This window comes from Lontra canadensis, unplaced genomic scaffold (genome assembly GCF_010015895.1).
Source record: "Lontra canadensis isolate GAN:19392208 unplaced genomic scaffold, GSC_riverotter_1.0 scaffold16, whole genome shotgun sequence".
In the NCBI taxonomy this organism is placed as follows: domain Eukaryota; kingdom Metazoa; phylum Chordata; class Mammalia; order Carnivora; family Mustelidae; genus Lontra; species Lontra canadensis.
In genome coordinates, this window is record NW_022631010.1 from 5036569 (window position 1) to 5061608 (window position 25040).

At 57.0% G+C, this 25040-nt stretch overlaps 1 protein-coding gene across 5 annotated transcripts in view; it reads left to right on the forward strand.

Moving 5' to 3' along the window:
• SNPH (syntaphilin) overlaps positions 1-24491 on the forward strand; it is a 35084-nt gene extending 10593 nt beyond the window's left edge. Inside the window, exons 3-7 of one of the 5 annotated variants that reach the window (XM_032859006.1) lie at positions 12193-12220; positions 12953-13600; positions 14200-14406; positions 17804-17953; positions 21013-24491. In XM_032859006.1, the coding sequence (XP_032714897.1) occupies positions 13419-13600; positions 14200-14406; positions 17804-17953; positions 21013-22186 (1713 nt within the window). In that variant the 5' untranslated portion in view covers positions 12193-12220; positions 12953-13418 and the 3' untranslated portion in view covers positions 22187-24491. The remainder of the gene's footprint in view (positions 1-12192; positions 12221-12952; positions 13601-14199; positions 14407-17803; positions 17954-21012) is intronic. The other 4 variants (XM_032859009.1, XM_032859008.1, XM_032859007.1 and 1 more) reach the window with 4 other exon arrangements.
• Positions 24492-25040: the final 549 nt, after the last annotated feature.

Genomic DNA, 25040 nt, shown 5'->3' on the forward strand with positions numbered 1-25040 from the left:
CATAAAATACCTTATATAGGGGCGCCTGGCTGGCTCAGTCGGTGGAACGTGCGGCTCTTGATCTCAGGGTTGTAAGTTCAAGCCCCATGTTGGGTATGGAGGTTACTTTAAAAAAAAAATCTTTAGAAAAAATATTTTTTATAAAGAACATGGCATGACATAGGCAATTCTTAAACCACGTTAAATTTTTAAAAGCTATAAAGGTGCATATATACCATGCTTATAATGACTAAAAATAATTCCCCACCTCCCCTCAAAACCATGTTTTTCTGTGCTTAGAAAAAAACTGGAGGAAACGGCAATGAAATTAAACAGTATTTTATCTTTGAGTAGCAAAACTGGAAGGTTTTTTTTAAATTGTGCTACTTTTATAACTATAATAAATACCTTCACAAATATAACTATTTTTAACCTTTTAAAATTATCCAGTGGGAGCTAAGGGAGTCCCTTTCAATTCCATGAACTTCTTGGAATGAATCATTACTTGTCTCCAGGCCCTTGGTTTATAAAATAAGAGAAAGAAACTAGTGTTCACTGGGCCATTACCTAATTAAATTCTGCCAACGGATATCCCATTTTGCAGATGAGGAAGGTAAAGCTCACAGTGGATTCTCTGCCAAGAACTAGGTTTTGCCCCAGGACTAAGCCCCTGCTGGGCATGCCAGCACCCCCTACCCTTATGATTCTGAAGATCTTTGCCTTCGAGGTTGGGGGTGGGGGAGGTGGGGATGGGACAGGACAGGTGAGAGGGACACTTGAGAGCACTGTGTCAACAAAGCCTGTGCAGGAGTTTATTTTACAGGGTGGGGAAGGTCAGCTCGCCAGCAGGTGCGGAGAAGCGCCTTCTCCTGACAGCAGGCACAGAGCAGGTGTTCTCTGCTTTAACTCTCTGGCCCCAGCAGCCTCTAGCTGAATGAAATCTCCCCCTCAGTCCACGTCCCCATTCTGCGGGTTCCCAGCCTCCTTGTGCCTCTCAGCGTCTAGGGTTCGAGTCCTGGCTCCACCACTGATTGACCTGGGGCCTTGGGCAAACCACCCACTCCCCACTTACCTGTAAAGAGAGATTGGACTAGACCAGAGGTTCCAAAGTCCAATGCCAGGCAGCTTACAAGCAAAACAGCCCAGGTGGTGAGAGCAAGCGCACCGATAAGAACACTAGCCAAAAGGAACCGCCTCCCAGCCTCAGTGGGTCAGAGCTATGCAGGAATGCAGACACATGAGAGACAAGCCAGAAATCTGGATTTTTTAAAAATACAAAATGTCTCAATTTATTAATGTCAACTCAGATGAAAATACATATATATGCAAGTCGAGGGAAAGCGGTCTACAGGCATGATGATATGGCCTGTGGGCTGCCCATCTGGGACCTCTGGAGTCACCCGTCTCTGGCACCTTCTGGCTTTAGCTGTCTGGTTCCTGGACTCCTAGTCTACCAACGGAGAGAGGGCTAGGCAGAAGGAGGCCCACCCCTGTCAGAGGAGGAAGGCCAGTCTGCTAGGAAGAGGGGGACCTAAGGGGCTCTCCTGGGCCCTAGGCTGATACATGGGCTTTAAAAGGCTCTGCCCTGCTGCCTGCCAGACACTGCCCCAGCTGTGGCTCATGGGCTGGGCACAGCACTTGGCAGTTGTCCTGCACAGCCTGGCTTCATCATCGTGACCATGATGAACCTCACACGCCCACAAGGAAGTTGGCCCTATGCGTGACCATCATGCCCTTGGAGGGGACCTGGCAGGTGCCGGGGCTAACGGGAATGTTGGGTACATGGAGCGGAGCACACACGGAGTGGGAGTACGTGTGCACACTGTGCGTACACACAGCTGGTCCCAGGTGTGCCGACCTCTGTCTTGGAGAGCTGGGCTTAGTGTAGCCCATCCTTGTTCTTTGCCCTGGTATGTTCTGCGAAGCCGCTGCAGACCTGGAGTTAGTGACCCTGGAACCGCCGCTGCAGAGGAAGAACACAGGGTGGCTTCAGGCAAGCCTCTGCTCACACGATTTCCGTCGACGGATCGATATGGATCCATACGTTGCCTTGTTTTAGGGTGTTTCTGTCTAAAGACAACTCTTTAATATAAACTGTTGATGTCATCCATGTGGAACTCATACGGACAGCTCGGTAATTCCTACTGAACGATATCGCCTGACACACGGATTTTCGCCGGAAGGCACATCACAACTTCTCGGATGTGGAAACACTAGCCCCCGAGCTACACTGCGGGTTGTTTTACGCGGCAAAATCACCAACAAAAAGCAAAAAATGTAAAAAAAAAAAAAAAAAAAAAAAGTGGCACCAACTAAGGCTGTAGAAACGACCTGTTTGCAGTATAAGAAGTGAAGCGAGGTCACTTCATCCCATCTGGGAACGTGCACTTCAGGAGTTCACATTCTTCACCCGATGTGTGCATCCCCCAGAACCACGGGTATTGGTCTGGGGGATACAGATAACTTTTATCGAGTAGGTGAATTCGCAAATACAGAATCTGCAAATAATAAGGCTCCCCTAGAATCGTGTATCCTTCATCCTTCTCTGGGGGCTGCTACCAGGATTAGGAGTTGTTGGCACAACTAATTGGGCTTTCTGGCACAGAGATGTAATTTGGAGGGGGAGCTGCACCTGTCCTGGGCGCCCCCCCTCCCAGCACTGCCACCTCATACCTATCAGTGGGTCCCCCGAGTCTGAGCTTCCTTGGTGGTAAAATGGAGAGGACACTCCCTAAGCCGTGGGGGGATGTAAGTGTGAATTGCGAGCATAAATGTGGAGCCCCCAGGACTCCCCAGAGGGCCTGGCTGGGTGCTGACTGACGGCTTTCATCCTTTCCCCTCAGGTGTGGTTATTAAGGGTCTTGCCATCCAGTCCCTGCTACATCCTGACGATGCAGGTAACTTTCGGCTCATGGTCGAGCAGGAAAGACAAGCCCCCTTTGTACACCATGTATACAAAGGACTATTATAATATAATATAATATAATACAATAATATTAACCCAGGGCCATGGAGCTTCCCCTCCACCCCGTTTTGATTTGCTAAGAAGCCTGCACATACTTGGATGATGACATCAACCCACTTATTCAGCAAATATTTATTGAGGGCCTCTGATGTGCCAGGCACTGATCTAGGTACTGAGAATTATATAAAGAACAAAATGCATAGACTTCCTCACCTTCCTGGAGCTTATATTCTGGAAATAAAGTAACATAGAACTATCTGTCGCTAAGAACTATGGAGAAAATGCATGAGCAGAAATAAGGAGTGTTGGGGAGGAAGGATTGTATTTTATTTGAACAAAGTGGTCGAGGCAGGTTCACTGAGAAGGTGGCCTTGGAGTAAAGACCTGCAGGGGGAGAGAGAATACACGGGCAGAGATTGGGGAGAACATTCCGGACAGAGAAAACAGCCTGTGCCAAGGCCCTGAGAAGGAGTGTGGCTGGGGCAGCGTGCGTGAGGGGAGCAGGAGGTGAAGGTCAGAGGGAGGAGGGGGAAGGCTGCAGGGCTCAGCATCAACCAGAGTGAGGACTTCGGCTTCCATTCCAACATGGGCCACTGGGAAAGGTTTTGGGCAGGGGAGCGGCAGGACCAGAGTCATACTACAAAAGGCCCTCTGGTACTGAGGGGTGCATCCTCCGGAGGGAGCTGCTGGCTTGGGCCAGAGAGGGAGCTGGGAGGCCTCCACATCCAGAGCAGGAGTTCGTATTTTGGACATGTTCATTATTAAGACCGTCCATTAGATCAAAGTGGCGATGTCCTGAAATTCTGCCGTTTGGTAGACAAGGATTTGTGACTTTTTTTTCTTTATGCACTGGACTAAGTGTCTACAAATGATTCTATGGTCAGGGACCCCTGAGATACTAGCTATTATAATATTTCAGATTAGATTCTGGACTGGGGTGAAGATGTAATGTGTCTGAATAACACCCGAATTAAGACTAGATTCAGGCTGGTAAATAATGACTCCTGTTTGTGGAATGCTGTGTACGCTGGGCTCCTGCTAGGCATGTCGCGGCCCTCTCGCTGACCATGTGCAACAACTGGAAGTAGCCCCATTTTACTAAAGAGACTGAGGCTCAGAGAAGTCAAGTCCTACTGTCCCAGAGATGGTGATGGAGTTTGGAATTCAAATCCAGCTATACTGGAGGCCAAAGCCATGGTTCCTGCCTTTTAGACTAAGCCTCTTAACCTTAACCATTCAAAGGACTTTCAAAGTCGAACAGATGGTCACAGAATCTCCCTTCTTAAGGCATTTTTTTTTTTTAAGATTTTATTTCTTTGACAGAGAGAAACACAGCAAGAGAGGGAACACAAGCAGGGGAAGTGGGAGAAGGAGAAGCAGGCTTCCTGCCGAGCAGGGAGCCCGATGCAGGGCTCGAACCGAGGACCCTGGGATCATGACCTGAGCCAAAGGCAGAGGCTTTACCCACTGAGCCACCCAGGTGCCCCCCTTTTAAGGCATTTTTAACTGCTCATTTTCAGTAAATGAAGGGGTGGGGCAGCTCCTCCAGAGAGGGAAGACTCATTGAGAGAAATGTTTATAATTACCTACCCTCCGTTAGCAAGTGTGAGCCATACCTGGCCCCGCCAAAAAGCCCCCGACCTTAGCGACAGTGAAAGAATTGGGCCTGACATGAGCAATGCCTGCTGGAAATCAGCCAGACAGGGATCATCTGCTGAGGATGGCAGGGAAGCCAGCCGCTGGGAAGGAAAGGGGACCTGGGAGGAAAGATGAAGCAGGCTAACATGGCAGGGTGTGGCTCCTGGGCTCAAACTGGACCGGTTGGGCCAGACTAGTGTCCCCTTCCTTGGGCCAGTAGGACTAGTGTCCCCCTGCGCAGCCCCCAGGAACTTCAAGGAGATGGATGAGACTTGGCTCCCAGCAGGAGCGGCATGCCCAGGATGGCTGGTGGGATGGGAACCAGCTGGCCCACCTTGGTCTCGTGTCCCTGCTCCCACAGGTCACACTGTGGCCTTTGACAAATCTGTAGTTTTCTGCTTAGGAAAGAGTGGCAGTTGGACTAGATTGTGAAGCAGTGCTGGGGAGAGTGAGAGAGGGAGGGAGGGAGAGCCAGAGACAGTTGGGTTGATGTGGTTCCCAGGAAGATGGATGCCGTCTGATCTCAGATCGGGAGGGGCTCTCCATGGAAGGGGGCTGTGATCCCAAGCAGAGGGGATGACAGGCCCACATCCCTTCGGTCCTTGTGTCCCATGTGTTTATGTGTCCTTCAGCCTCCCATCAGCGGAGCACCGGCACACACAGGGTGCCCCGGGTAGGCTCTGAGGGCTTGTCCCTCCTTGAACTTGCAGGATTCCCAATGCCCAGTCCTTCCCCACTGCAAATCCCATGCAGAAGTGTCTCTTGTAGTATTCATTTCAAGATCTTTATGTCTCCTGAAGAACTGGTGTTCTTCTTGCTCTCCTTTAACCGTGAGAATGAGAAGACTGGGCATAATTTCTTGTTTTGCACTGGTGGCCAGGAAGCTCAGAGCTGCTTCTGAACCTCGTCCACAGTGCGTTGTCATCAGGCTGTGGCACTCCCTTCTGCCCTCCCCGGTTTTGGTGTATGTTTTACCACGTGCCATTGTGAGCTGCCCTGAACTGAGTGGGACATACGCGGTCTTACCTCTAGGCCTCCCTTCCATGACTTCTTTACCCAGAAAGCTACCCTTCGTTCTTATTTTCTAGAACTTCTGCCTGGATTCAAATGAGGGCAAGGGCTGGGACTTCTCTCGCTGCACAAGGATAGGTCATGAAAAAGTCTACCCAGGATCCCTCCCATTCTGGACTTCTGAGAGCGAGTTCACCCTGTTGGTACTTGGGGGTAAATGTGGGAGTGGGGAGGGGGCCAGGCAAAGACCTGGGCCAGCAGGACAGTCCCTAGACGTGGAAGCCCCGCCATCTTCCCCTTCCTCTGGCGCTTTAGAGCTGGAAGTTTGGGAGGAGGGGGTGGGGAGAGGAGCCAGGCTCAGGCTTGACAGCTCTATCAGCCAGGAAGCCCAGGAGAGCATATGCTACAGCCAAGGTCGCTGAAGGCCTCCATCTGCCAGAGTCACTTGCCAAGCGGCCACCGAGTTAGGCCAGCACCAGAGCCTCTCAGCTCCCCTACCTCCCCGTGCGTGTCTGCAGACAGGCAGCCCTTGAGCAGCTGGGGGGCGAGGACAGAAACTGGTGTGCCCCTACTGCCCCCTGCCCACATAGGAGTCCACCCCAGGGTGGCTGGCCTGGGAGAGGGCGCCAGGAATTCCAGAGTCACTCCCGAGGTGGTGGTAGAACAAAGACTGTCTGAAGAAGGGAAAAGAAAGATCTCCCTTTGGGAGGCTGTGGTAGGAAAAGCCAGAAAACCTCCATCCTCCCATGGCCCAGGATATCCCCAGTCCTCCATCTGTCTGTCCATCCACTCCCTAGGCTGGGTCCTAGACAGAAGGGTGGGGTCAGAAGGGTGACTCCCACCAAATGCACCATGGCTGAGACTCAAGGTCACCAAGAGGGACCGGACAAGGTGGCCAGAAGGAGCTGAGGGCCCCTCAGTGGAGGAGGGCTCACTCAGCAGCCTAGCGAAGGGGTAGGATGTCAGGGCACTGGGAGGGGAGAACATTTGGTCTTCACGTGAGGGCGTCTCCTTTAACCACAGTCTGGGTTCTAGGGGGTGCAGGGAGAGACGCTGGTTAGGGGGAGAGGCACGTGAGAAATTTCTTTTTTAATGCTGTTCCTTCCTCTGCTTACCTCCTGTTCTGGTGGTGTCCAAGCTTGCAGAAGCACCTCGCACCCCCTCTCCTCCACAGGGTGTCCAAGTCTTCTGGGAAAGCAGATTTCTCCTCTCTTGTGCAGCGTAATGATATGTGTCCCAGTTGCATTGTATTATGAGACCTTCTGATGCGGTAGAGATGCAGGCGCCGATGGCCTGTAAATCCAAGGTGTGACCTTGGGTAGTCTTGCCACCTCCACAGCTTTGGGTTTCCCACGTGTCAGACAGACCGGTGTCCACTCGGCCTCCCTGCACGGGGGTTGAGCAAGAATCAGATGGGCTGGTGGCTGCACAAAACTTCCAACGGGGCAGACTCTGTCTCCTGTCTCCTCCGGGCTGACCCAGAGTCAGGAGCTCCAGGAAAGGGCCCGGGGCCAGCCGACTGATGTCAGTCAAAGGACCATGGGCTGCTTCTAGTTCCCACCCCATGGCACCTGGCTGAGCCACCCTACATGAGTTCCCTTTTTTTGGACCAGGCCTGTCTGTTCATTTAACGTATATACACATATAATGTAGGTTTAAAAAATGTTTTTTTTTTATTGTGATAAAAATTCATACACCATAAAATCCACCCTTTTAAAATGTACTGTTCAGACAATGAAATATTACTCAGCCATCAAAAAAGAGAAATCTTGCCATTTGCAATGACGTGGATGGAACTAGAGGATATTATGCGAAGTGAAATAAGTCAATCAGAGAAAGACGATAATTGTATGATCTCACTCATATGTGGAATTGAAGAAACCAAACAGAGGATCATAGGGGAAGGGAGGGAAAAGTAAAATAACACGATAGCAGAGAGGGAGACAAACCATAAGAGACTCTTAACTCTAGGGAGCAAACCGAGGGTTGCTGGAGGGGAGATCGGTAGGGGGATGGGGTAACTGTGTGACGGGCATTAAGGCGGGCAGGTGACGTAATGAGCATGGGGTATTATAAGCAACTGATGAATCACTAGATTCTATCTCTGAAACTCATACACTATATGTTAATTAATTGAATATAAATTAATTTGAAAAGGAACACCTCCAAAAAATGTACAATTCAGGGGGGTTTAATATATTCACAGAGTTGTGATCCATCACTACGATCTAGTTCCAGGACATTTTCATCTTCCCCAAAAGAGCCTCCTGCTATCGGTCAGGCCCTCTTCCTCCTTCTCCCAGCCCTTGGCAACCACTGATCCACTTCGGGTCTCCGCGGATTTGCCCGCTAGGGACATTTCACATCCATGGTTTCAGACACCGTGTGGCCTGTTGTGTCCGGCTTGTTTCATTTGGCGTATTTCACAGCTCACCCATGTTGTGGCAGGTGTCCGTCCTGCCATTTGCCATATGTACCATGTTCAGTTCATCCAGTCACTGGACACTGGCGGACTCCTGGGTTGGTTTCCTCCTTTCGGTCACTGTGAATAGTGCTGCTGTTCCTAAACCAGTTGGTGTGTGAGTTCCTGTTTTCTGTTCTTCGGGGCATTTACCTACCAGGGAAATTGTTAGGTTCTGTGGTAACTCTACAGTTAATGTTTTGGGGAAATGCCCCCCCATTTTCCCACAGCTGCCCTGCATTCCCACCAGCAGGGCACAAGAGCTCCAGCTTCTCCCCTCCTGCCCCCATGCTGGTTATAGTCCTTCTTTTTGGTGATAGCATCCATCCTTCTAGACGTGAACTGGCTCCCTGTGGAAAATACACAGTACGTAGATTTTAAACTGTGAAACATTGTTAGCTAGAGAAGCAGTCTGACTGCAGACCTTGCACGTGTGGAGCAGATGCTGGGGGTGGGGGGATCCCTGCAGGTGAAGCGGGGAAGGAGGCCTGAGCCCACCCCACACACCCCAGAGGCAAATTCTCCCGATGGTTTGCAAAGCACGGGGCTTGACGCTCGCCAAGGTCTGGAATCCAAGTCTAATCCCTGAAGGCCACTGTGGAGTGGCCATCACAGCCCTCACCACTGTCTCTCTGGCCTCGGGCAGTGGCCAGGTCGTGGGTCTGTCTGTCCAGCTGGCGCGCTGGGGTGACCGCAGTGAGAAGGAGCCCAGAGGCTCCCATCTCCGGGTCCAGTGCCAAGAGCAGCTGGCGCAGGGCACAGGCAGCGAGCTGGGGAAATGCCACCGCTGCCTGCTTCCCAAGTTTAGGGAGAAAGGTCCTCAGTTTCTCTGAGGGTGTGGACAACCGCAGGTCACGTGGTGAGGTCACGAAGCCACTGGGAGGCTTACTGAGCTCCTCGGCCATGGAGAGCCCTGGCTCACTAATCCTCCGAGACACAGAGCACGGCTGCTGGCACAGACCCGGTCCAGACTTCCACCTCCTGCTTCTCCTGGCTTTGGCATTCGAGGAGCACCAGGAACTCTGCTGTTTGACGGGAGGAATGTTCTGCCTTCTCGTGTTGTCTTGGCAGAGAGAGGACCCCTCCCAAGTGCTGTTCTGTTGATCGCAAGGCTCTGCTTACCACAGCTGTCAGAGGCTTGAGTCATGAGACACAGGCTGTTCTGTTCCCTTGGATTTCAGGATAGCTTTCTTCTTCTATTGATGGCTGAATCTTTGCAAAGAACAAAACAAAAAAAATCATTTCTAGTACATACAGGGACTTTCAATTAGCTAGAATATGAGATTAATGCAAGTGCCTGGTTTCTCGCCCATGACATTGAGTAAAAGGCCAGTGTCTCTTTGAAGACGGCAGCTTTCTCAGGTTGCAGGGGTGGAAGCTGAAACCCAGGAGCCCTCGTAATGGAAAGAGACAAAAGCATTCATTGAAAGTCCATCATTTCCTTAACAGCCCAGAATCAGAGAAGGTTGGACCCAGAAGTGTCCTAGAGACCATCTAATCCAACTCTTGGCTTCCCAGATGTGCCTGCTTAAACCACTGTGTTACTAAGAGTTGTGTGTTGATTGTGTTTGTTTTTATGAACTCCCCAGAGGGTGCTGTTCCCTGAGATTCCCCCCAGGGCCTGCATGCTGAGTGGTCGTGACCGTGAGTGAGGGGAGAAGTCCAGGGGAGAGGACAGCGATGCACAGCCTTGCAGAGGGCGCGTGATGTGTGCATGAGGACAGGGCAGGGAGCATGCTGCAGGCTGGACTGACCGCCCGGGCAGAGCTTCAGGAGAGACTGACAGGGACTTCCCAGAGGGCCGCTGAGAACACGGGGCAGGGGTATAGAGAAGCGGGCCTTGAATGCCAGAATCAAGAGTAGTGCCCAATTTTTACATAATTGGGGCCCCTGATGCATCCCGAGGTTCCATGGCCTCACCTCTGTTGCTTCTGCTGCCACCCTGACCATGGCTCTTCACGCGTCTCACCTGGGAGGGCTCGATAACCCACCTGGTCTCCCCACCTATGTTCTGCCCAGCCACGTTCCATAAAGGCCCCCACCTCAGGAGCTTTCTAAACTTCAAGTCCGATCTCGTCCCTCCCCCTTCCAAGGCCCTTCCTTGGCTTCCTGTTGCCCACGATCCTGGCTTAGGTGGCTCTGTGTGGCCTCGCAACTGCCTTATCCTGCAGCCCCACCCCACCGTGCCTCTGACCTCACCAGGCACCCTGGTTTCCTCGGCTGCCATGCCGTTGAATGACTCACTGCCTCTGCCCAGCCTTCTCCTTCCCTCCCACTTGCTTTCTCTGACTGACGAACTCATATTCATCCCTCAAGACCCAGTGTAAATTTCTTTTTGGAGACGCTTTCTCTGACCCTTGAGAGGCCACGTAATGCCTTGACTGTGTTTCTGTTTTGAAGCTGACATTGTGATGCAACGATCAACTTCCAAGATACTGGCGAGTCCCACTTTTGAGTGTGTATGGTGCTGGGCCAAGCCCCAGCTACAGTAGGCCACGAGGTGCCTTCTGTCACAGATGAGGAAGCTGAGATGCAGAGAAGGGGTATGACTTGCCCAAGGCAGGCACCTAGAGGACCGAGCTGGGATTTGAGCCCAGATCTGTTTGGCTCAATTTCTGCATCCTTTTGTCTCCTGTTCCCTGGATCCCGCTGTATCCCTTGGACCCCCACTGTAGGCCTTCGGGGACCTGCTGGGTGAGTGTTGTCATGGTGTAGGCAGGATGGGGAAGTGGAGGAGGTTGGAGGGAAGGCCTGCCTTTACTCTGGTATTGAAATGATGAAAGAGACTCTCAGCCCAGCCCCCGCAGTGAGGGGTTCCCTCGCACCTTCCCTTCCGAACAGCCAGCTCTGGCTGCCTGGGCACAGGGCTGGGGGACTCTGGGAGCAGGCAGGCGGCACAGGCGACACACGCACCATGGCAACCTGCCTCCTCTCTGGGGCCCGGAATGGGAGGGAGGGAGGACTGGAGAGAGCACACCAACTTCTGAGTAGGATCCTGGAGAGCTGGCTCCCTTTGGGCCTGGGTGGCTTCTGCCCTCCCACGAGGGAGCCCGCCTACAAGGTCCCATCCCAGCAGGGGAAATGCCACTTCCGCCTCTGTCCCAGAGGAATGGCCGGCTCTGGGGTCCCCGGAGACCACTGGGTCCATCCAGGTATAAACACTGTTCCCTTCGCAGCACCCCTGGCCAGGGAGGAAAGAAGAGGGAGCGCAAGAGGAGGGAGGTGAGGTAGGAACAGGGACTTCTGAGACAAAACCCTCATTGTACTGAGGCCAACTCAGCTCCAAGGCAAACCAGGCATGTGGCCTGCCTCCCTGGACAGAGGCCTGGGCCTCCACCTGGAGTTTCTGAGCTCTGTAGCAACCCTGGCCCAAGCTGGCTTGGAAGAGTGAGGCCTGTCCTCCGACCCAAGTCTTGCCTTTGCCAGGAAGTCCTCCTGAAGGCACTGCCCCCTCAGTGCATCATCCCAAAAGCAAGAAGGGAAGGGGTGAGGCTCCAGGGAAGCCAGGCTGCCCGGGACTAGAAGCCAGGGTCTGTCCGGCCATGCAGCTGGGCCACATCGGGCCCAAATCTGATAACAAATCACCCCTCTGGCCCCGTAGGCCGTGCCTTGATGGTCTTCCTGACAAGTGCAGGGAGCACTAAGGTCCCATGGTTCCTCCTGCAGGGGCTGGCCTGACGGTGCCAGGAGGCCTTGTCCATGCCCGTGACCAGGGCATGATGGGTGGGACACCTCCCCGAGCTGGGACGAGCAGCTCAGGTCACAGGCCTACGCCGGGCACCTGACACCTCCGGGTAGACAATGCCACCTGTGTCTGGGCCCTCCAGGGGAACAGGCTCCGTTCTCTGTCACAGCCAGGAAACAGGCCACCTGAGCGGTGCCTTTGTCCCCTTAGGAGGCAGCCCCGCCACGGGGCAGGCCGAGCGGGCTCCCCAGAGGCCCTGACGTGGGAAGGGGTGATGCCTGGCCAGGGGACTCCGGAGTCTGACCCCGGCTTAGTCTGAGCCTCCGCAGCTGGTGCTGGCCTGCCCCCTGTTGGCCCTGCCCCACGCTGGGGGTGTGAATGGGGTGCGTCCCTCCCTCTTGGAGGCTCAGCTTCCTAATCTGTACGGGGACTAATCACAGCGCTTCCTCATAGGGTTTTTGGGAGGAGCCCATGGCGCACTGTACGTAATGAGCTTGGCCCGGGGTCTGCGCGCAGTGGGGCTCGGTGAACGCTTCTCTCCAGCATGGGGGAAGGTCGGGGCACGGTGTCCTTGGCCACGTCTCCAGTAACCCAGGCTCCTGTCCTTAGTCCCTGCTCTGAGAATGGAAGGAGGGAACAGGGCTGTCTGGAGCCGGCACAGGACTCGGGGCGGCCCAGAGTCCAGGTCCCTCCGTCTTGGGCTCCCGGAGCTCTGCGATGATGCCCAGTACAGGACTCCTTCCTACAACAGCCAATGCCCAGCCCAGCAGGGGACTTCCCGCCTCCTTAAACCCCTGTAGGCTGCCCTTGGGGCCTAAGCCTCTATCCACTTGTCAAGAGTGCCAAGGATGGGTCTCTGCAGGCCTGGTTGCTTCCTACTTGTTCCTGCCCACCAAGAACCACCCCCCCGCCCCCGGGAGGGCTTCTGTAACCATTTGCCCCCTTCCTCATCTGCTTCGAGCTTGTGCTCTGTCCTGACGCATGCCAGTCAGCACGCATGTTTGCATGGAGGGGTACAGCATGCCCATGTGCCCCATGCATGTGGGGGGGCGGTTACACGTCCCACTGCATGGGCAGGCCCCAAGCATGCTCCCGGAGATGTGTGCAGCCTGTCTCGGAATGGCAGGGATGTGGTACCTTTTCACATTCATGTGTGTCCATATGTCTTTCTACACGTGTGCTGGTCTGTTGGTCTGTCCTTTCTCCCCTATAGACAGGAAGCCCTAAGCCACACACCAGCGGGCACTCTGGGAAGGTGACGTCGAGACTAGCCCAGCCTAACTTGGGGTTCCTGGTCCTGCTCCAGGAGTGCTCCGGCCTGCAGCCCCCACCGAGGAGGGAGGATTGTCCAGCGCGGGGTGGGGTCCGAGTCAGGGATCGGGGGGCCTGGCTTGTAGCGTTGAGGACACAGTGCTGCGCTGGTGGTCAGGTGGCCCTGCCCCAATGCCTGTGTGACCTTGGGCAAGGCCTTCAAGCTTGCTGTCCACACTCAGTCATCTGGAGAACTCGGGGTTGGATCTATGATTTCTGGCTGCTCCCGAGGCCGTGACGACCGAGACTTTCAGTCAGGGCGCAGGAGTGTGGTAACATCGCTGGTGAAGGCCGCTGTGGCTAGCGCCTGGCCCACCAGGCCCTCACTCGGTCCTGGGGTGTCCTGCTGAAGGGTAAGAGGAGAAGCCATGCCAGGCAGCGGCCCCAGCGAGAGGATGACGTGGCCTGGTCCGGCCCTCCCCGCGGCACCCCCAACGCGCCCTCTCTCCTCAGCCCCGGGGACACCGCCTCTCCCGCCCCTCACCCGGACCCGCAGCCTCATGGCCATGTCCCTGCCGGGCAGTAGACGGGCCTCTGCTGGATCCCGCAGGTGAGTGTCCCCTTGGCTTTGGAGGGTGGGAGGAGGGAGGGTCTCTGCCCCCCCCCACTGCCACCAACTTACAGTGTGTCCCTGAGCAAGTCATCTCCCCAGTTTTCCCAGCCTGAGAGCAGGCTTGCTAACACTCACCTCCCCCAGGAGCTGTTGAAGGGCTCAAGTGACGCAGTGGGTATAAAGTTCTCTGATGTGTGAAATCCCTGGGTCCCTCCACCTCAGTATTGCTGTCGAGCTTCCCAGTGACCAGAGGGGCCTCGTGTTGCCTCCACACTGGCTCGCTTGGCCCTCCCTTTGGCTTGTGTGTGCCCCTCGTCCAGTCCCTACCCCTGCATGCCCCCTCTGCCCCACCCGTGTTAGCCCCTGCAGGGCTCTCCCTGGGGCTCAGGGGACCCTGGAAGTTGAGGACCCCCTAGCGAGGGCAAATGGGACCCGACCTTTGGCCCCGCCCAGCCTTCATTCCTGTCCTGGGGAGCCAGGAGGAGCGGCCTCCACCTGGTTTTCCATCTTGATTTGCGCTGTCTGTTCTGTCACCCATGTCTGTGCGTCCCCCTCTCTCCTGTGCTTCTCTCCCTCCCCGGTCCGTGACCCCGCAGCGGGGGCCCTTTGGGCCGCAGCGGCCTGGCGGTGTTTGCCCAGTGCCCGCAGCTGCCCACCAGCCAGAACGAGCACCTGCCTCTTCTTCCTGCCTCCAGGCGCACCTCTCCCCCCGTGAGTGTGCGGGACGCCTATGGCACCTCCTCTCTCAGCAGCAGCAGCAACTCAGGCTCCTACAAGGGCAGCGACAGCAGCCCCACGCCCAGGTAAGCCCCCTCACCCCCGTGCCTGGCCAGCTGTGCCCCTGCACCTGTGCCCCGTGTGGCTAGGCAGGCACTGGCTGACTCTGGCGTTCACAGGCCTCCAGCAGCTCGTTTCCCCAGAGGCTCAGTTCCTGCCTGAGAACGGGAAGGGGAACTACTGTCTGTATGCTTTGGGACTCCCTGTCCCGAAGACTGGGGCTTACACGAGCCAGGGGTGATGCTCCCAGAACCAGGGCTCAGCAGCAGGCAGCTCCATGAAGTGTTGGGGACCCCATCCCATCTTCCTGCTTCATCATCCTTGGGGTACAGCTTTTGTCCTCACCCTGACCAGAGGCTCCTACACCCCTAGGCATCAGGTCAGCATCGGGGCCAGGAAGGAAGAAGGTAGAAAGGCCACCCCCATGACAAGAAGCTCATGTTTTCTGAAAAGGGACACCTACCCAGGGATTCTGTCCACACCCGGCTGGCACTGGGGGATGGCACTGGCTGTGGCTGCCGGCCAGGTGGCATGGGGGTCACCAGCATTGTCCCTGGTACTCCACCTCCATGCACAGAATTGGGGTTCTCCTGGGGGAAAGGCAAGAATGGAGAGGTGCAGGCCACTCGGGCGGGGGCCACCTGCGTGGCAGCAGGGGTGCAGCTGGCTTGGGAGGCTGAGTGTAGTAGGATGTGGCATAGGCTATGTTGTGCACTCAGGAATGGCAGAATGGAACCAGAAAATCAGGCTGGGGAGGCAGGTGAAGGGATGCTAAGCGTTCCATGCTGATCCCCCAGCGGAGCCCGGAGCTCGGGGAGCGCGGAGTTCACACTTCCTGTCCCTGAGCCTGCATTCCCTTATCTGTCAAGTGGGGCTAACATCCCGCAGTCTTCGTTGAGTCGATGTCTGCAGGTGGCCCATAAAGGGGAGCTGCCACCATGAGTATTTGGGTCCCACATGAGCTTCTCAAGCCACCAAGGCTGGCCTGTAGCTCCCTCAGCCACGTGGGAAGGCTGGTCTTGCTCTTCCAGCAGAGAGGATGTCATTGGTGGGAAGTGATACTCAGATTGCGCCGAGGCAGCCATTCTCAGTTTTCCAACTTGACGCATGTACTTGGTGACGCACGTGTGCAGGACCCATGCCCCAGCCTCCTGGCCAGGACCCCACCCCAAGCACAAGGAGTGTGAACACGATGATGTGCTCACATTTTGGATAGTATCCAGTTGGCAACTTGAACACTTTCTCATTAGCAGCTGATTTTTGCAGTGCCCGTCGTAACTGCAGTGCGCAGGGATGATCCCAGCCCTGAGGCTGTGCGCCGCCCCGTGGGAGGGTCTTTTTGCCCATGTGGACAGTGGCGGCTCTGGGTGAGCAGGGGGACCTTGGCTGTGGCCTCAGTGCACACAGGCACCCTGAGGTGGGAACAGCAGACACCCATGGGTTACAGTATCCTCTTCTTGGTTATTTATTTATTTATTTATTTATTTATTTTTAAAGTTCAATTTCTCTTTCCAATGTGATTATTTTTAAAGATTTTATTTATTTATTTGACAGAGATCACAAGTAGGCAGAGAGGCAGGCAGAGAGAGAGGGGGAAGTAGGCTCCCTACCAAGCAGAGAGCCTGATGTGAGGCTCAATCCCAGGACCCCGGGATCATGCCCTGAGCTGAAGGCAGAGGCTTTAACCCACTGAGCCACCCAGGCGCCCCCTTCTCGGTTATTTATATATATATTTTCTGGAAAGATAGAGCTAATGACTAAAAATGTATGAGCGTGAAATACTATGTTAGAAAAAACCACTTGGCAAATGGGAAGAGTGAAAAGTGCTTCTTCTCCAATTCTCAACTGTCCTAGTTTTAACTCGTGTGCCTGGGGCCTGGGCAGGAGCCCCTTCCCATTCACCGCCTCTCTGCGCCCCTCTAGCCCAAGTCCTGGCACGGTGCCCCACAGAGGGGACGTCCCCAGCTCCAACCCATGACACGTGCCCCTTGTCATGCCAAAAACAGGCTGGCGTGTGATAGGACTTGAGTCACACCCAGGGAGGACAAGGTGAGTCAGCAGGAGAGAATCGTTCCCATTTCTCTGTACCTCTAGCCACGTGTTCTCGCTGGTGGCGGACAGTCTGCGCTACTTTTTCTCAGTAAACATTAGATGGCTCCCCTGGAACCGTCCAAACTGCCTCTGGTGTGGCCGCTTCAGCAAACCTGGGCCTGTCTTCTTCAGATCTGTGGATGTCATTTCCCCTCCCTAAATCTGGTGTCCCCGTCCCCTGAAGGAGCAGCGTGGGATGGCCGCGGGACTCTGCCAGGCTGCCTGACAGCCTGCCCCGGGCCATTAGCCACGATCCAAGGAGGTTTCCCAGAGCAAGCAGCAGGCCAGAGGCTATGGGTGGAGGCAGCTGGGCCACAGGATGTTGGGACTGGGTGCTGTCCTTCATGGGCACAATGTCTGGCCTTCCCTCCTCCTCCACTGGGTGAGAATTCCTCCACTTTGCAGTGCTGAGGCCAGGGAGTGCTGAACACACACACACACACACACACACACACACACACACACACACATGTCTGTGCCACCCCAGGCTGGGCAGCCTGTGCCCCTGGCTTGCTACCACCTCAGGGCACAGCTGTGAGCAAATGGCTGCCCAGAACTTGGGTGTTCACACATGTGGAAGGATGTGGGGGGTGGAAAGCGTCTGCATTTGTGTGACCCCATGTGTGGCTGCTGAGTTAGTCCCTGTGAGTGTCCCTGAGGGTGGCCACAGGGCGGTGGGAGGCACGGGTGTGCAAACACGGAGGTGGATGTACAGGCACGCGTGGACCAGGGTCATCGTACTCAGCTGTGCACACGAGTACATGCATGTGCATAGTCATGCAAGCCCGCACGTACATGAGGACAGCAAGGAGGGCACCGGGGCATGAGTTTGGAGACGGTTGTGCTTGCTCCCAGTACCCCCTCAGGGTCCTGCAGGCCCGGCGGTGAAGGCTCTCAGCTCTGGGGGTACATCTTCCTACCCCGGGGTGAGTCCTTACCCCACCCCCACAGGCCCTGGGAGAATTACGCAGGGGGGTGCACCCCTGCCAGCCTCTGGCCCCCACCTCGTTCTCTGGGTTCAGAGACCACACACCAGAGTTCTGGGATTCCCCCCTAGGACTGAGATGGCAGCATCAGCAGAGCACCCCACACGGTGCCAGGACATGCACATGCTTCGTCCTGTATCCTCACCCCTGACTAGGAGAGCCCTGGGCTCCCCAATGGGATCTTCATTCAGAAGAGCTTTAACAAATCCTACCTTCAGAAGGCCTGCGTGTTCTCACGCCCACACGGGCCACTGGGGGAGACCTAGCCCAGAGCCATCTGGTGGCCATGGGACCAGGACAGTGAGGGCATCTTCCCCGCTCTCCGCTGACACATGTCCCCTTGCAGGCGCTCCATGAAGTACACGCTGTGCAGTGACAACCATGGTGTCAAGCCACCCACCCCGGAGCAGTACCTGACGCCCCTGCAGCAGAAGGAGGTGTGCATCCGGCACCTGAAGGCGCGGCTGAAGGACACCCAGGACCGGCTGCAGGACCGGTGAGCCGTTGGCCAGGGACAGCCCTGGAGACACGCTGCCCTCGCCACATGGAGAGGCCACAGGGCCCCGCGGCACTTCTGGGAGGAAGGAGCGGTTGAGGGCTTTCCAGCACCCAGCCTGCCCTTTCCCTTCGAGCGAAGCCCTGTAGGAGCCCCTTTCTGGAGCCCCCAGCCATCCCCCTCCTCCCCTCGGCTGCTCTCCCGGCCAGCCTCTGGTCCTCCCCGCACCCATGGCAGTGCTCTCCCAGTCTGAGCCTGGCAGCCCCTTTGGGCCACTTGTTAGTCCCTGGCTCCTTTCCACCTGGGGAGTGGGGAGCGCAGGGCATACTCCTGCCTGGCTTACCTTGTCTGCCAGGGAGAAACAACCCCTCGGCCCCCCTTGGCTTCTGCTCAGGGAGTCACCAGGGGGCTCTGAACCCACCCGTTCAGGCCCCAGAGTCCTTTCTGGTTCATCTGCTTACAGAGGATAGGAGATCATGAGAAACCTTTCTCACGCTCCTACTCAGCCCAGGGGTCCCCGGGAGCCCCCATGGTGCCCTCTGAGTTCAATCTCCAGACCTGAGGGCCAATCCTGACCCTCTCGGCTGCCACCGTCCTGGGCCACCGGCTTCGCCTTTACCATTGCAGCTTCAGCGCTGCCCTCTGACTCTCCCATCATCTTCATCATCCCCTTTGGAAGGAGTCTGTTTGAACACACAGCTGACTCTGGGCCGCCCCGGGGTCTGGGGACGGGGCAGGCCGACATAACCATGGCTTCTTCCCTCTTTTCTCTTTTTGTAAAACTGCAGCGTTAGGGACATGTCATTCACGTCCGGTACAGGCCCCCTCTCTCAGGTGTACCATTCAGCAATGTTTAGTGTAGGCACAGAATCGTGCAACCCTCACTGGGATCCAGCCCCAGAACATTCTCATCACCCCACGCCGTTCCTTGTTAGCAGTCATGGCCCAGGCCGCTGGTAGCCTCTCGTCCTCTGTCTTTATGGATTCATCTGTTCTGGACATTGCATATAAACGGAAGCATTTCATATGCATGAGCGCGTCTTCCATGACCAGATCTCTGCCTGATAGCTGATGCGGTTTGGATCTGCTGTGGTTTTGAATTATGGGAACTTACAGGTGGCATTCTGTGGCCTCCTTCTCTGTCGAGTTGGGATTTCTATTTTTATTTCCCATCGTCTTCTCGGTGGTGGCCTGGGTCTGCCTGGCCGCTTGCACTCCTGTGCTCAGGAAGCAGACAGCCCGTCTCCTGGCTTCCTTTCTAGGGCTGGCCCAGCGGCTCGGGCAGCCCCTCTGCCCTGTGTGGTTTGGGCATGACGCCCTGGCGTAGACATGCCTCCACCTCAAATCCCTGGCCACTCTCTGCCTGTTAGTCCTGCGGGGACCTGTGGGAGCCCTTTCCCGCACACGCTCCCCATGTTCACTTTGATACCCGTCCCTGCAGTAACCCTGCCTTCTCTGTAAAGAAGCGTCTACACCCTGTGCTTTTGTTTGCTGTGTCCCCACTTCCTGAGATGGCCTTGCCCCCGTCTTGCTTCCTTGGCAAACTCATCCTTCAAGGCTTAGTTCAAATGCAACATCCTAGACAGGGTGGGGAAGGCAGAGCTCCCTGGCTGGGGTCCCACCAGCTCCAAGGAGAGAGGGGAAGGGCCCCACCCACTGAGCATGCCATCCCTTCCCCCAAGCTCGCTTTCCCTCCTGGTGCTCGGCGTTAGTGTAGTGGGTTTCCCTACAATGAACCCCAATAAGGGTCCCCCATGTCCGGTGGTCCGTCTGCCATTGCCACTCTGAGCAGCTCTGGTTCACTGGCTGTGTCCTGCTGGGCACTCCAGTCCGCCCCTTTCCAGATAATGCCATTGCTGACCTTGCCGGCCACCGCAGCGCCTCAGCCCAGACCCCTCGACATAGCACAGCACACGCTTCCTGGTCTCATTTCCTGAACTGACTCTCCTATCTGACTCTGCTAAGCGCATGGTGCTTGATCGGGGGTGGTCCTTCTGCTGGGCTCCCCACGCTCAGACTGATGGTCACACCCTGCGTGGATTGCATTCCCGTGAACATGGGGCACATGGGCCACATTGGTGCAGGGGTGGATGTGTCCCACCGCCCCCCAACCCTGCAGGATCTGCCGGCTCAGGAGTGGCTTTCCTCTACCCTCACAGCCTTCACTGTGTCCTGCCCTGTCTCATGCTGCCTTTTCCACCAGACTTGAACAGGAGGGGCTTCTAACTTGCGTCCCTCCCCTGCACCCCACATTCAGCTGTGACTTGGGGTGCCTTGTCTGGTTTGTCAGCTGCTGGCCTCTTCTCTCAGGAGTGGCCTCTGCCTTCTTGTCCATCTTTCTGGCCCATCCCCCTCACAGGAGATACAAAGCAGAGATGACCAGTGTGGATAAAAGCCACCTGTGGTCACCGTTTTCCTCTGTCGCACCTAACACGTTTCATCCCCGGAACTGAGGGGAGGTGTGAGGCCGGCAGCCCCCCCCCACCCAACACACACACACACAGTGGCAGTAAGTTCTATCAGTAAAGCAGGGCAGCCTGCTGCATCTCCCCCAGGGGGTGGTGGGGGTGACTCTGGTCAGGACCCCCTGCGAATAGTCTTCACTACTGGCTTTCGTAGGAAGCCATGTCCCTTCCCATGGAGGAGAAATTTTATGTTTAGTTCTGACTGTCTTATGTTAAGATTTTAGAATGGGTGTGTTTGGTTTCTATAGCAGTAAGCATCTGTTTATACGCTGGGCGTCTCTCTTGTCTAATCTCTTCTGTAGGTAATGGATTTAGGTGGGGACAGTCGTCTGCATTTCGGCCTCCAGGGCTGGGGATGCAGAGGGGCCTGGACGTTCCTTCCTCCCCACCCCGACCCCGGGAAGCAGAAGGAGGAGGTCCCTTGGCCACCCCCTACCCCTCTGGAGTGAGAAGGAGGCACTGAGTCAGGCCTTTTGTGTCTAACTCTGGGCCGGGAGGCACAGGCCCGCCGTCCTTGGTGACAGCTCTTTCCTGCTTGTCCTTGGTGGCGGTGACAGGCCGGGCAGTGAGCATGTGTGTCTTCTCTGCTTCCAGGGACACTGAGATCGATGACCTGAAGACGCAGCTGTCGCGCATGCAGGAGGACTGGATCGAGGAGGAGTGCCACCGTGTGGAGGCGCAGCTGGCCCTGAAGGAGGCGCGCAAGGAGATCAAGCAGCTCAAGCAGGTCATCGACACTGTCAAGAACAACCTGATCGACAAGGACAAGGGGCTGCAGAAGTACTTCGTGGACATCAACATTCAGAACAAGAAGCTGGAGACGCTGCTGCACAGCATGGAAGTGGCCCAGAATGGCACAGCCAAGGAAGACGGTGCTGGGGAGTCGGCCGGCGGGTCCCCGGCCCGCTCCCTCACCCGCAGCTCCACCTACACCAAGCTGAGTGACCCTGCTGTCTGTGGCGACCGACCCCCTGGCGACCACCCCGGGGCCTCTGCAGAGGACGGGGCCGACAGCGGTTTCGCGGGGCCCGAGGACACGCTGAGCCGGACGGACGCGCTGGAGGCCAGCAGCCTGCTGTCATCGGGGGTGGACTGCGGCCCCGAGGAGGGCTCGTTGCACAGCAGCTTTGGCCTGGGCCCCCGCTTCCCCGCCAGCAACACCTACGAGAAGCTTCTGTGTGGCCTGGAGGCCGGCGTTCAGGCCAGCTGCATGCAGGAGCGCGCCATCCAGACGGACTTCGTGCAGTACCAGCCGGACCTGGACGCCATCCTGGAGAAAGTGACCCAGGCCCAGGTCTGCGGAGCAGTCCCTGAATCAGGGGACAGGGGCCCAGAGCCGGAGCCCCACCCCCCAGGGCCCAAAGACTGCAACTCCGCCGTGGTGGTGATGGTGGGGGATGAGCTAGAGGCCCCGGAGCCCATCACCCAGGGGCCGAGCCCACACCGGCCCGGTGCCAACCCCAGCCCAGGCCCATCGGTGAGTGTGGCATGCCCCGTGGAAGAGGAGGAGGAGGTGGCCGCTGAGAAGGAACCCAAGAGCTACTGGAGCCGCCACTACATCGTGGATCTGCTGGCCGTGGTGGTACCGGCCGTGCCCACGGTGGCCTGGCTGTGCCGCTCCCAGCGGCGCCAGGGCCAGCCCATTTACAACATCAGCTCCCTGCTGAGGGGCTGCTGCACTGTGGCCTTGCACTCCATCCGCAGGATCAGCTGCCGCTCGCTGGGCCAGCAGGGTCCAAGCCAGGCGGCCGGCAGCTCCCGGCTGTGAGCGTGTGTGGCCCCGGCCAGCGGCTCTGTCGGCCTGACCAGTGATCGTAGGGGTGCCGCTCTCCTCCTGCTCATGCCCCGGGGGCCTCAGCTGCTTGATTTAGTTTCGGGTAGGGGATGTGAACAGTGTCGGGGGCTGGGGGTCGGGGTTGGGGGAAGGCACCCCAAACTGTGATAGGAGACAAGGGAAGAAAGACCAAAGGCAGAGAGGCACACGGAAGGGACACATTGCAGAGAGAGGAGGTGGGGAGGTCCCCCAACCCAGCCCTGTCCACCTGGACCTTCACACAGGGCCGCCCGCCCCTGCCCAGAAGTCCCGGGGTGTCGATGTGGGGAGGCCGGGCCTGAGGTGCCCAGGGGAGCCTCCCCACCCCCACCCCGGGTCCCATCCCATTGCTGCCCATCCAAGTCTCCTCCCCAGCTGCCCCCTGCCCTCAGTCCAGCCTTCTGGGCCAGTATTACCTCCTTGTGTGGAGGCAGCTGCCGCCCAGAGTACACGCTACCGGCCCAGGACTCTCAGCAGGGTCTGCAACCCCTGGGCCCCAGCTGCAGTTCTAGCATCTTCCAGCTGCTCCCCGCTTTGGGATTCGGAAGTGTAGTCAGGCCACAGGCATGGGCCGGTGGAAAGACGGTGATGGGCAAGAGGCGGCAGAGCGCAGTGTGGCTTCTGTGTCTGTCTGTCCGAGACCTTCCCCAGGCTCCGTTTCCCTCTCCGCGCTTCTGGCTGTGTCAGATCGTTCTTCCTGTGAGAGCTGAGCCAGACAGGCTAGTGCTGGGGCTGGAGCCTCTGCCAGCCAGAGAGGAGGAGGCAGGGGCTGGCAGTTCAGGGGCGCTCCTCCAGCCTTCTGAGACAAGGTCCGGCAGTCTGGCAGGAGGGCTGGACTCGGCAATCCTCCGCTGGTTTGAGAAGCTAGAGGCCATGACGGCCCCTGAAGCTCAGCCCGAGTTTCACTGGGGACCTCGGGTCCAGCTTCCACTTTGCACTATGTTCACTTTGGGGCTTGGCTCTCATGCGCCCCAGCATCTCCACTGAGGGGCTGCTTGCATTCTAGTGAGGGCTCCTAAACTTAGACCTAGCTGCCTCTGGAGGAAAGCCAGCACGATGGACGGCAAGATGGGATACGGAAGCCATGATGTTTGTCCAGGCCAAAGCAGGGCACCCGGGTCATCTCCCAGGCAAGGACGGAACAGGGCAGGCCGGAGCCCTGCGGCCTCCCTGCTCACAGCCCTGAGGCCACTTGGCCTGGGAAGCTTTACTGCCCCCCTCCTTCCCTGGGACCCGACATTGGGTCCCCCAGCAAAGCTGCTGGCCTTTTACCACCACTATTATTTGACAAAGTAAACCCGCTCCTTCTCTCCTGTGGGGCTTATACCCGTCTGATGGCCCCTCCCACTCTTCAGAGATTAGGCCCCACGTTGGGGGCAGGTGGCGCTGGCGGGACCCTGTATCTTACTCATTCCTCTGGCCCTGGGGCCACTCTGGTTCTCTGCCAAGGTTGCTCACCGGCCCCCGCTGCTCCCACAGCCGCCGCCTGAGTTGGGGGCTCCGCCTTTCTTCTCTGCACCCTCCAATCAAAGGGGGGGCCCTGCATGCACTGGGAGTGGGCAGCCAGCTCAGCCATGGGGCCGGCAGCCCCCTCTGCCACATGCTTTGTGCCTCCAAAGCCTCCTTCCCCTGGCTGGGACCTCAGACCACCCGTCCTTTGCAGAGCACCACCACCCCAGCCGAAGCGCACCTGAAGTCCTGGGGCCTGGCTGGGGCTGCCCCACAGACGCTGGGGTTGTGCCATGGAGGGGCCGTGGACACACCCAATCCAAAGCCAAGCCGGGCCTGGCCGTGGACCCCGCCTCCCGTGCTGTGCACTCACGGAGCTGCGTAGCGTCTCCTTAGAAATAGTCCAAGCTTTGCCAAGAAAATAAATGTCTGACTATATTTGACAACATGAAATCTATATATTTTTCACACTGGAATTCAGTCAAGCCACATAGCCCCTCTGCTTCTGTCTGTGTCTTGCTCTCTGTGGCCTTCTTGTCGTGTCTCGTGTTTCAGTGGTCGGGGCCGTAGTCCGCTGGGTCCCACTGGAGGTCCCAGTGAAGGGCCGTGCCCGAGGTGAGTGGGGCCGCTGCTCAGGGTTGCGGAGCCCTCGCCCACAACGTTAAGGCTCTTCTCTCTTGGGGCCCTCAACGGGCATTTCTTTCTCGTGTCAGTGGAGGCGGTAGCTCTGCACCCGGCCCCGGGATGGACCCCGAGAGCACGCCAGCTGGCGGCCCTCGTCCAGCCCTCCATGTGCCCACTGTGTGTGCTCAGTGTCCGTATCTATGCAAAGTGGGCAGCGTGGCGCCTGAGGCTCAGAGTGAGCGGGGAAGCACAGCGGCCTGCTGGCTCGGGCTCCCGGCCCCAGTACCGCAGGGCACTGAGTGTGGGGCAGGAGGGCAAGGCCAAGGCCAGGGGACTGCCCCCCTCTAGTGCTCCTCCTCCAAAGCTCCCCTTTTTCCTTCTTGCTTCATATCTCCTCCTGCTGGGCTCTGGCCTTGCCTCCTGCCCTCGGCTCCTGGAGCAGAAATCGTTGGAGGGCAGGGGGCCTCCCTCCACCGTCTGGCCTCGGGCTGGAGCTGATTCCCTCCCACAGGACATTTCCCCAGGAAGCACCTGCTGAGCTGCTGGTCCCTTGGAGCCCAGGGGGCCGGAAGTGGCTTCTGCTCAGTCATAGGGCCTGGGTCTGGGCCTTCCTGCTGCTCCTCTGGCTCTGGGCTCAGGCAGGAATCAAAGCATGGGCTGGGACTCTGCACACAGAGCTGGCCTCCTGCGGAGTTTATTCCGAGCATCTCCCAAGGGGAGAACTTAGCTTTTCACT